This window comes from Pan paniscus, chromosome 12 (genome assembly GCF_029289425.2).
Source record: "Pan paniscus chromosome 12, NHGRI_mPanPan1-v2.0_pri, whole genome shotgun sequence".
NCBI lineage: Eukaryota > Metazoa > Chordata > Mammalia > Primates > Hominidae > Pan > Pan paniscus.
Genome location: NC_073261.2, coordinates 86,685,799 through 86,698,037, shown reverse-complemented (window position 1 = coordinate 86,698,037; position 12,239 = coordinate 86,685,799). Strand labels below are relative to the sequence as shown.

Genomic DNA, 12,239 nt, shown 5'->3' with positions numbered 1-12,239 from the left:
ACAGAAAAATACATAATTAATGATCCCACACATGTCAATGAATATTAAAGTGTAAAATGGCTACATATTATCAAGCAGAAAATGTTGGAGTACAATGTATCATGTGGGTAAAAGCAACATGCATATGAATATGCCATACCTTTACTTACAGAAGAAATAATAAGTGGAAACTGCTTTTTAATCAGCAAAAATAATCTTTCTGCAGATTTTAATTTCTTCAACATATTCAAATCAGAACAGGTGGTGAAAAAAACCTTTCCTGAAATATATTCAACCTAGAAATAGAAAAACAGCTTTTAATGTAGTCCAGTGTCAGTGAAAAAACCATATTTTTCCCCTCAAGATATAGCATCTAAATTAAAAATAAAAATAACCATTTCTGAAGTATCTACTATTTGTCAGGCTCTGTACTAGGAACACTGAATAAGTATTTTCCTCCTTATCCTTATAACCACCCTCTAAGGTAGATTCGATCACCACCAAAAGTAGACAAAAGAAAGGTATAATGTATTGGACAAATTAGGTGTCTAGCCCAAGATGGATATTTATTGAAGACCTACCTGTAGGCTACCAGGAAGCATAAAACATATATCCTGAATAATAATAGACACACACTGACATACACATTAAAGCATAAGATTTATAAGACAATAACTTGAATTAAATCCAGAAGAAAACTAAAAAGTTTTAACATTATAATGCACTGACAAGCTGTAAGTACACTAAGTAGCAATGAATATGAAAGCCGACATTACAAAGAGTCTTGGGAAAGAATCCTGTAAGATTTGAGAAGGATTCTAACAAAAAAACAAGGGGCAGATGCGGAAGTGGGAGTGAAAACCTGGCTGAAGTAAACTGTAAGCAACATTTGCTTTATTATGCTGATTGATAGTGTCAGATGGATGGATAACGTAGTTTAGGCCAGCTTGACAAATTGTCATGAAATTTTGAGTACCACGAATGGTAATGGTCAACCATTATAGACTTTTGATGAAAACTGTGACAGCACTGAATTAGCTGGCAGAAAAAATTACTCCAGAAGAGGCATAAAGGACTGAGTGTAGAATGTGATGCTAGAGGGAGAAGTAGGTTACTAAGGTAGAAATGATGAGATACTTGGCTGCAGAAACTAGATAATGAATAGAAGCAAGACATATGCATCAAACAGAAACAGGTTTTGGAGACAGGATGGATATGTGGCAAGAGAAGGAAAATGAAAAGAGCACTGACTCACAGGAAGCCTAACATGCTGTGACAAATGGTGCTCAATACCAGTGGAATCTTAACTCTTTTAGGGTCAACCCAACCCTCTTAAGTCCAGGATGGATGTGGGCTTTCTTGGAATTCTCTTTTTAGCAGTGGCCAACAATTGAATAACATGGTTCTAAATAATCTCCTAGAACACAGACACCAGGGAATGTGGGGTTTCCTGTGTGTTAAGGCAGCTACCATCCATGGGTACTTGAACTCCAAGGGTTTTTGCTTGTTTTGGATCTGTCAAGATCTAATTAAGCTCTTGGAATGGTAATTTCTGGGGTTGCTACTCCAGGCTGATGAAAGAGAATCTCTCCTGAGGAAGTGCTAGATTGGCACAGTTAAAACTCAAACAGCTGACAGCAATGCACTGACCAAAATAGATGGAGGAACAGACAATGACATTATGGGAGGAAGCAGGGAATGAAAAGAATGTTTAGGAATCAATATATTAGGGGATAGTGAAGTAACCAAAACCAGAACTTCTGGTTTCTAGAATTTACTTCTTTCTCATTACATAGGTGACATTTTCCCAAAACTAAAGTATATACTTCAAAATGCTTAGAAACTTGAAAACAAAGTTTCAAAAAGTAAATTATCAAAAATTCAGATTTTGTTACCTGACATAAGAATATAGTTGATACTAAAGCCATCATAGAACAATTTAACAGATGAAATACTTTACTAAGATTCTGGGGGAACGAACTAAATATTTTACTGAAAATGTATGATTTTAAGTTTCAAATTCTGTAAACAAGTAAAATGATGCAAACATCTAGACCAGTGACTTTAACCTAAGTAGCCAGTGATCTAGATATTTAGTTACTTATTTGTACAAAGATCTTCTTTTCTTATTCAAACATCAAGGGTAGCATTTTATCCGATGAGCTTTCTCTAACACATACATATATATAAAATATATATTTATATTTTAAAAAATATATATATTTATATTTTAAAAATATATATATTTCCCCCTGGGGCAAGTGGTTTCCAAAAAGAACACGACTATTAATTAAGAGGACCCAAAAAGTTTATTTAGAGCATCAAATCATAAGAATAGTATATGTTGGTGCAGTAAAATGCCAAATACATTCTTGAAACCCAAAACTGCAACATTATTCTAAGAATTATACATTCTCAAAACCAAAAGCAGCAACATTATTCTACGAATTATCCTAAGGCCTACATTTCTTTCAGAATAAGCATATTATCAGAAGTACAGCAGGTCCTTGAATAACACTGTTTCGTTCAACATCGTTTCATTATGATATTGATAAGAAAAAATACCAATTCCCAGCCAGGGCTACTGTCCGGGTGAACCATGTCTGCATGGGTTTTCTCTGAGTACCCCAGTTTCCTCTGACATCCCAGAGTGTGCCTGTTAGGTAACTGGTATGTTTACGTGGTCCCAGTGCAAGTAAATGTGGGTGTGTGTGAGTGTGCCGGGCAATGGGATGGCATCCTATGCAGGGCTAGTTCCCGCCTTGTGCCCTGAGCTGCCAAGATAGGATCTGGCCAGTGAAAACCCTGGAATAACTGAACTGCAACAGTTGGATAAATAATTATCTTACTTGTTTTTATCAATCTTTCTTAAATGTATGTATAGATTACATTTATTTCAATGTTTAACATTAGAAGTGTTATTTCAGCGTTTACTATCAGAAGTGTTCTAAATAACCTATTTAGAAGTTTGTGTAATTTTTGTGACCAGAAATATGCTATAGGAACTCTTGTTTATTTCAATTAGCCTATGGTAAAAATGATTTAATTATACATCCTTTTGCTTGAAGTCACAGTTTCCAGGAACCTACGGATGACATTAAATGAGGACTTACTGTAGTTTAATAGATTGTAAAATAGTACTCACTGTGAGAATCAAATAATCCTATCTGTGAATGCACTTAAACAGTTCACTCTTTGTGAAGATAGGTATGATATCTTAAAACAGTAGGGAGAATGAATTTTGGTGCTTATGACTTCAAAAACTGCTGAAGCTACTAATTCTCTTTTTCTTTATTGCTTGTAACTGCTCATATTTAATACAACACTCAGAGAAATAAGGCATTTGGAATATTTCATTCTCATGTTTCTTACCTGAAAATTTATTTATATATACAATCTGTTTTTTCTATCTAGAATGAAATCATAACCAAGTATCTAAAAACAGCTGGTTTTATGTATAACACTCCCGAAGATGAAGTAACAGCCTTTATTAATAACAGCTCTATTATCTGATAGCATATCTAAACAGCATTTTTCCTTTCTTTTAAAATTCATGGATTCAAATTTAACACAAAGATTAAAAGTTCAAATCTAGGCTGAATGTGGTAGCTCATGCCTATAATTCCAGTGCTTTGGGAGGCCAAAGCGGGAGGACTGCTTGAGCCCAGGAGTTTGAGATCAGCCTGGACAACATGGTGAGACCCTGTTGGTACAAAAAGTAAATGAGCTGGGCACAGTGGCATATGCCTGTAGTCCAAGAGGCTACTCAGAAGGGTAAGGTGGGAGGATTGCTTGAGCCGGGGAAATCAAGGTTGCAGTGATCTGTGATCACGCCACTGTTCCCTAGCCTGAGTGACAGAGCCTGATCCTGTCACGATTTTTTTAAAAAGTTTAAATCTATGCAAAAACACATCATGATATAGGGAGGTGCCAAAGGTCTCCTAATTCTACAGATGCCATTTAGTTACAGAATTAATTTGAAAGTGCTACGTGATGGGTTAAGGTGTTGTTTGAGTTTGTTTTGGTTTATTTTAGAAGAAGGAATTCAAAAATATGTTTCACTTAATTTGTAAAAAGGGCATTCAGCTGGGCATGGTGGCTCATGCCTGTAAACCCAGCACTTTGAGAGGCCAAGGCGGGTGGATCACTTGAAGTCAGGAGTTCAAGACCAGCCTGGCCAATATGTTTAGCAGAAACCCTGTCTCTACTATAGATACAAAAATTAGCTGGGCACCTGTAATCCCAGCTACTTGGGAGGCTGAGGCAGGAGAATCGCTTGAACCCAGGAGGCGGAGGTTGCAGTGAGCCAAGATTGCGCCACTGCACTCCAGCCTGGGCGACAGAGTAACACTATGTCAAAAAAAAAAAAAAAAAAAAAAAGAGGCATTCAATCTAAAGGGAATGCAGAAAATCTTTAAGGCAACCTTATGCAATTATTCCATTAAATGAAAATAACTATGGAATAACTTGACTTCCTGCTTAATTCTACCCTATTACCCTCGACTGTGATGCCACCATTAAAAAACAAAAATTTATGTGGCCTATTCAGGACCTGTGTTAATAGTGTTTGATATGTGAGTTTATAAAGATCAATGAATCAACTGACAGGACTCCTCTGGTGAACTGACATTAGAGATATCTCTACAACATTCAATTTTATCTTAAAATAACTGTTCCTACTACCAGTCTTACAATAAATAGCAGTACTTAATAATACATTAAACATCATTATAAAGTAAAGCTTAATTTTTCTCAATATATTACTTTCTTCAAAGTAGTCTAAGTGATATGTGTTTGTAGATATGTAAATGAAATATTTAACATCATCCAGGGACTTATGAAGAAATTTGCCATACAACGAGAGGGGAGAAAAAACATCAAACCTGAATCTGACCAAGTTCTAGATACAACTTACAGAATTCCAACTTACAGGAAATACAGAGGATAGAGGAACATGTTAAACTACACCATAGAGACTCAGTATACTATTTTTTTTTTTTTTTTTTTTGAGATGGAGTCTCACTCTGTCACCCAGGCTGGAGTGCAGTGGCGCGATCTTGGCTCACTGCAACCTCCGCCTCCAAGGTTCAAGCAATTCTCGTGCCTCAGCCTCCCGAACAGCCGGGACTACAGGTGTACGCCACCACACCTGGATTTTTGTATTTTTAGTAGAGACGGGGTTTCACCATGTTGTCCAGGCTGGTCTCAAACTCCTGACCTCAGGTAATCTGCCTGGCTTGGCCTCCCAAAGTGCTGGGATTACAGGCATGAGCCACTATACCAGGCTGGATTCGGCATACTATTTTGTTTACTTTTGTATATTTTTGAAATTCTCCATGATAAAAAGCTAAAAAGAATACACAGGAAATTTTCCACTGCAAACTGTGTGTTGGGAGTTCTCTGAGAGGGGAGCATGTTTTCATGTTAAAATGGTAGCACCTGGGCTTATCAGCCACCCTACTAAAAGAAAACCTTTTGGGGCTGGCACCCAGAAATACTCATTTTCAACAAGCTTCCTCAGTGATTCTTATGTTCATGAAAATTGGAAAAACACATTAAAATGAAGTGATTACTTTCTTAAACAATCATTCTTGAATTAATCTGTTTTGTAAATTTACATTTTAGAGTGTTAATTTCCTTGATGCGATCCAAAGTTTCTAACACTCTCTTATCATTGAAAGAATGTTTTAAGTATTCCTGTACAACTCATTGTATGGGAACTAAAATTGAGCACGAACTATTTGTTAGGCAGCATGCTACCTGTGCTATCTTTATTTCAGGGACTGCAGTAATCCTTTAAAGTAGCTGTCATCTCTATTTTACATCCAAGAAAATTGAGGCTCAGAAATTTGAGTAATTTGCCCAAAGTTACAAATCCACTAAAGGAATATATAAGATCTGCACACAGGTCTTTTGATTCTAAAGACCATACATACTCTACCATGGTGTTACAGAAATAAACTACATCCAATGTTCCAGGGAAGATTCCCACGGTAATTTAGCCTAGTGGTAAAGCACATGGGCTTTAAAGCTAGAGAGACTCAGAGACAAGTCCCAATTTTCTCTTTTTTTGGTAAAATATGGAGGTAAAAGTCATGTAAAAGACTCACCATTAAAAAGACTCACATAGGAGTCTTTTGAGGATTAAATCATAACATGCACATAACTTGTCTAACATTTTAAGTGTTTAATAAATGTTAGTTGTCATCACTGTTATTTCAGGATTGCCTTGAGAGTTCACTTTGTATCAGAGCAACTGGGGTGGAATTTCAGAGATTATTTGTTCAGATCCCATTTCCAGACCTATCTATCTTTCAAACATACAAGAGCAGAATATGGAAATTCCCAAATCTACTGGCATTTAATTACTCTCACTGTCAAAAAGTTTTCCCTGTATTTAATTGAATTTCCTTCCTGGTAATAAAGTTTTCCCCATTTCATTTGTCTTTAGAGAAGATGGAGAACAAGCAGAGAGTCTTTCCTTTTTCTAATAATCCTACATATTAATTGGGCCAAGCTCTCTCTCTCTTTCATACCAAGCACTCTAAGTTAGCATTTAAAAAAAAACAAGCCAGCGCACCCCTATGTCATGGTCATATAGTGGGCCTGGTTTGAACATGATTATATACTCATTCTTGATTTCCCAGCTCGGGTTTGAATCCCATCTTTGCGATTTTCTAGTTGCATGACTTGAACAAATTCTCGGACTTACCTGTGCTTCATTTTTCTCATCTGTTAAATGTGGAACACCTACTTTATAGGGCTGTTGTGAAAAGTACGCAAATAAATATAGGGTAAAGATCTAAGAACATGTGCCTGACACATATTAAATGTTCAATAAATGCCAGTAGTTATTATATATTGATGCTTTTTAAGATTAGCTACATTCAATACTCTATTAAATTCTGTGACCCAAAACACAAGTGGCAGGTAGTCTAATAAAACTGACATAATTCTTCATGACTCCAACCTTTCACTGCAGAAACTCCTTTTGTGGGCTTTCCACACTGTAGGAGCTGCCAGGGTGGAGGGGTTAATTTCATTTAGGAAGCTCTCCTTTTCCAAGAGTACATCACTCACAGTGTCCCATACACCCCATCAAGATACCTTTTCTATTATACCTTCATCCCCTACTTTCAAGAAACCAGTTTTCAACATTCTAAAACCTAAACCGATGCTTAAAACCTTGTTCATTTCATAGAAATCAATAACAGATAACTATGAGGCCTGCAAGAGTATATTATTTTTCTGGCTGCTATTTACTGCGTGTTTAAAGTGTACTTTGCATACGCTATATGATTTAATTCTCACAACAATCCTATGTAGTAAAATACAATCACTGTCAAGAAACTAACAAAAAGTCAGGTAACTGAACTTGGAGATTATGTTTGCATTTAAAGAGCGAAGGGTTCTAACTCTGACAGGCCAGATTCTAATTACAGGCACTACTTACTACTTTAAAGAATCCAGGAAATAACTTGCCTCAACACCTCTCTTAAAAACTTGAGCCCTGAGAAGTGAGGAACTGGATTTGCTATACAAGGAAAGAAAGGAAGGGTGGCTTCTCTCGGCCGGAGCGGAAGCGCCTGCCAGTCAACCTCGGGGGGCGGCGACCGTCGCGTGGAACACAGAGGGGCGCCAGCGTCGCTTTCCCGCGTCCACGACTGGGGTGGGCAACAGGGCAGGGACAGGGCCGCCCACCTCCCCAGGCGCGCAGCGAGGCCAACTCACCTGCGTGGCCGCCAGCCGCGCCCGCACCTCCCGCATCAGGAACGGCTCCAGGCCGCGACCCGCAGTGCAGAAGAATCGGGCGCCAGCCTCAGGCCCGGACCCCGGCTCTCCACGCGCCTCCGACATGGCGGCTCAGGCGCGCCCCCGCGGCTTCGGGTCACGTGGCCTCGGGCGCGCGCGGCTCGCTCCTGGAGGCGGCGCGCAGGGGCGTGTGATGCCAAAGGGGAGGGGGAGAGGGGGAGGGAGAGGGGGAGGGGGAGAGGGAGGGGGAAGGAGAGGGTGAGAGAGACGGAGAGCCCGGGAGGGTCGCATCAGCCCTCTGTGGCCCCTATGGGTCTTCCTGGTTGACCATCTGTCCCCTCCTTGATTAGGCACCAGAATGGGTTAGAATCACAGGTGGAAGGGTTAGAATTGATAATTCAGTCCAGTTGCCTTATTTTGTAGATTGAGGAAATTAATGCCCAGAGAGGTCAAGAGACAGCGAGTTAGCAGCACAGCTGAGGCTGGAGCCTAGATTTCTCCCTATCTAACATAATGCCTTTTCCTCCATTCCTCCCAACTCCGTCCTCTTCCTGTCCTTCATTCCTCTCCTCTACTCTTCTCATAGAAGGAGCCCTGGTCTGTTTTCACAAAGAATCGGGCCAAACGTTGGAATCTCCAGGACGGAGAGCAGAACTTCCTGTTCTCTAACAAATGTCTGCGTTCTGAAACAGCTCATATTTCTTGCACTACTTAGTTAACCATCCAGCCATAGATGAATCAATGTGCCATCTAGTTTTGGGCACCTGATTTGAATGGTTCTCCTAACAGTATTTGAAGGCATTTTTCTAAACTCTGAATTTTAAAATGGAAATGAAAATATTACTTGGGAAGCATAGACAGAATCCATGTTACAAGATAAACAGCATGAAATTAGCTCTGTAGCTATATATTGAGTCAGTTATACAGAAATGATAAATGCATGTGTGTCTCTGACAAGGGGCTGTCCTGTGCTTCAGAATGGGATGTTAAGGTGAAGAACCGATACTCCCTCACCTCCCCCGACACTCCCACACTCACCCCCGCCCCCACCCAGCTCATGCTCTACTGGGCCGTACAGTAAAAATTCTTCATGGAGTCACATAACATGAGCTTTTCCAAGGTTCAGTCCTAAGACTCTTCAGATGCTGCTTTTTATTTTTTATTTTTTGAGACAGGGTCTCCCTCTGTCGCCCAGGCTGGAGCGCAGTGACGTGATCTTGGCTCACTGCAACCTCCACCTCCTGAGCTCCAGTGATCCTCCCACCTCAGCCTCTCCAGTAGCTGGGACCACAGGCAAGCCCCACCACACCGGGCTAATTTTTGTATTTTTTGTAGACAAGGGGTTTCACCATGTTGGCCAGGCTGGTCTCGAACTCCTGAGATCAAGCGATCCGCCGCCTCGGCCTCCCAAAGTGCTGGGATTACAGGCACCCAGCCCTCACACACTACCGTTTTGATGAATTCTTTTCTTGCCCTCAGACACATGTTTTCCTTTTCTGGGCTACTGCCATAGTTCATTTCAACTTCTCTATACTTTGGGGTTCTGACTGTCAAGTCTGTCTGGGGAGGACAGGAACCCCCTTTACTTCTCTCTACATTCTGTGCCCAAGATGTTAAGTATGCAGATAGGATGCGTTCCATTCAGTTCAACAAATACTGAACACCTACTCTCTGCCAGTCACCACCCTGTCTTGAGGATTCAAAGATGGGTAAGCAAGGGTTTGGACTTGAAGGGCTTAGAGGATGGTGAAGTTGAATGACTCACTGAGGACATACCCGGGAAGCTATGACAGCACCGACAAAGAGGAGGCAGGGAGGGCTTCCTGGACAAAATCGCTCTTGAGTCCAGCATGAAGGATGTGTAAGAGGGAGAAGCAGCAGATGAAAATGAGACGGCGTGTGGGGGCTGGGGAACAGGAAGGCCACGATAGCCGTTAAGTGTTATTAGAGCATAAAGTATATGAGTGGAGTAGATAGAGATGCGGTAGAGCGGTGGGCAGGGGCCCAGTTATGTCAGTACAACCAAAGGCAGCTGAAAAAATAAAATGACCTATTCAGTCCAGCACCGACCAGCAGTGTGCTGGCCTGGGTGAAACCACAGCTGAGCTGAGGCTGCAGTTTTGCAGAGCCAATCAATCTTCCCCTTACTTTCCCCTCTTTCTTCTGATGTCTTTTCCCCTCCAGGAGCCTTTGGTCAGCAAGGTCGGGTCTACTCTTGTTTCAGATGTGGGAGTCATGTGCATTTGTTCCTTTTGAACTGTGCTGCAGTATGTCAGCTGTACCAATGCCCTTCACAAAATGCTTGCGATGCGATGGAATAGGGGGAGTTCTGCCTCTTTAGGGAGAAATTAATTCATTTTCTGGTAAGAGAGTTGCCTGGAATTCTCTCCCCCATTACTCAGATACTCTTTTCTCCATCATCTCTTCTTCTTTAAAAAAGTCTCTTCTGAAAACTATGGATCCCTATAGACAAATTTAGCATATCCAGCTGCAATTTACTGTTCGAATATTACATATTTCAACATGTAGGAAATTGGAAGTCGGCAGGAACAATTTTAGAATGGACAGACTTTTAAGTGGAGGTGTTTTAAGAATTTAGGACAAGAATATTTGCTTTGAGATAGCTCCCTATTTTGGTGCCACTGGCAATTCTTTTAGTTCTTAAAGGTGTATGATGTATATACTTATATATTAAAATGCAAGTGCTATAGATTGTGAAATCCTTGAGGATGGGATGACTTCATCTGGGCATCTGTAGCGAGAACACTGGCTTGCCTGTGGTGGCCTCTCAAATGTATGCCAATAAAAAGTAACTAAATGAAAGGGCAACTAAGGAGGCCCCTCTCAGGAGAATTGCTGTAACTGCCCTATCAGCAGGGGCCTTTGCAAGCAGGATACAGGAATAAGGGCAATGTAGTGAGGCCAATGAAGTAGAGAAGTGAGAGCACAAAGGGGATAGGAGTACCTCCAAAATAAACTTCTTCACAACTTTCCTTTCTAGTTCCTCTCTTCCTCACTATCTCTTCTTCCTCCCTATACACTTTATAAATAATGTTTCTTACCCAGGAATACGCCTCAGAATTACCTGAGAAGTCACCAGTGTCAAGCTTGCCACCCCACTCTCCTATATTCCAGTACAGTTGAGTAGGGTTGGTGACAAGCCTTGGCCGCTTCTCTCCATGAGATGAAGAACCGTTGCTAGATGCCAAGCAATTCAAGTGCTAACTTCTTCAAAATGCCCACTACTTCCCTTCTCCCAGGCCTCTGCTTATATGGTTCCCTTTGGCTAGAGCGCTCTTCTCTTCCTTTCTTTCTTTTTCTTTGAGGATAAGCTAGAATGCCACATCTTCTCTGGTGTACTTTCCTGCCTTTCTTGTACCCTTTTATGCAATATTTTATACCTTTATCATTCATTTATTCATTCATAAATATTTGTTGAGTTTGTGGCAAATGTGCCAGTTAAATGTTCCAGCCTTTGAGAAACTTTCAAATCAATGGGAGGTAATGGTGACAGGGCTGAATTGCTGAGATGGGCATATAAAGGATGACAATACAGTGTCATATATGGGAATAAAATGAAAGCAACTGGGCCCAGCAACGGTAGCCACTTAATGAAGTTGAATGAACGAGCTTATTCTGAAGCTGAGTAAGCCTTTGTCATGTTTTTGGTTTCTTATCTCCCTTTGAGCACCATATTAGCCCATTCTTGTACTGCTATAAAGAAATGCCTGAGACTGGGTAATCTATAAAGAAAAGAGTTTTAGTTGGCCCACTGTTCCGCAGGCTCAACTGGAAGCATGGCTAGGGAGGCCTCAGGAAACTTACATTCATGGGGACAGGGGAAGCAGGCTTCTCTTAGATGGCTGGAGCAGGAGGAAGAGGGAGGATGGGGAGGTGCTGCACACTTTTAAGTAACCAGATCTCATCTCACTCACTGTCGTGAGACCAGCAAGGGGGAACTCCGCCCCCATGATCCAATCACCTCCCACCAGGCCCGTCCTCCAACACTGGGGATTACAATTCGATATGAGATTTGGGCAGGGACACAAATCCAAACCATATCTCTGCCAAGTCTGGGGCATCATCCTTCTGATGGGCCCCACCCACCTCCGCAGGTGGAGCCTCTTTGCTAACCAGGGCATAGTCATGTGATCTAGACATTACCAGTGAGCCTCACGTGACTCAGAAATGAGCAATGTGGGGGAAAAGGCTCTTTCCACAATTCATTTTACTTCCTGGGGTATTGTTGGGGTGTCTGACCTTCAGGAACAGCTTCATGAACAGGATTGAGTTCCTGAGGCAGAAGAGGAACTGCTGGGGGTGGTGGTAGTAGTGGCAGCAGTTAGTTTTCTGGTCAGGCCAGTTTCTGAAAGCTTAGCTTCCAGATTGGTTTTCCAGACTGCCCAACAAATGAGTCATACACACACACACACACACACACACACACACACACACACACACGCACGCTTTACTTTGCTTAATCAGTTAAAGTTAGCATCTATTTCTTG

At 41.1% G+C, this 12,239-nt stretch overlaps 1 protein-coding gene across 4 annotated transcripts in view; it reads right to left on the bottom strand.

Moving 5' to 3' along the window:
- THUMPD2 (THUMP domain containing 2) overlaps positions 1–7,871 on the bottom strand; it is a 42,589-nt gene extending 34,718 nt beyond the window's left edge. For 2 of the 4 annotated variants that reach the window (XM_034953008.3, XM_055108032.1), the window contains exons 1-2: positions 7,711–7,853; positions 140–275 (exon numbers count right to left, since the gene is read on the bottom strand). In XM_034953008.3, the coding sequence (XP_034808899.1) occupies positions 140–275; positions 7,711–7,836 (262 nt within the window). In that variant the 5' untranslated portion in view covers positions 7,837–7,853. Of the gene's footprint in view, positions 1–139; positions 278–7,710 lie in introns of those variants that run through there. The other 2 variants (XM_003817627.5, XM_008970876.4) reach the window with 2 other exon arrangements.
- Between the last annotated feature and the right edge of the window lie 4,368 nt (positions 7,872–12,239).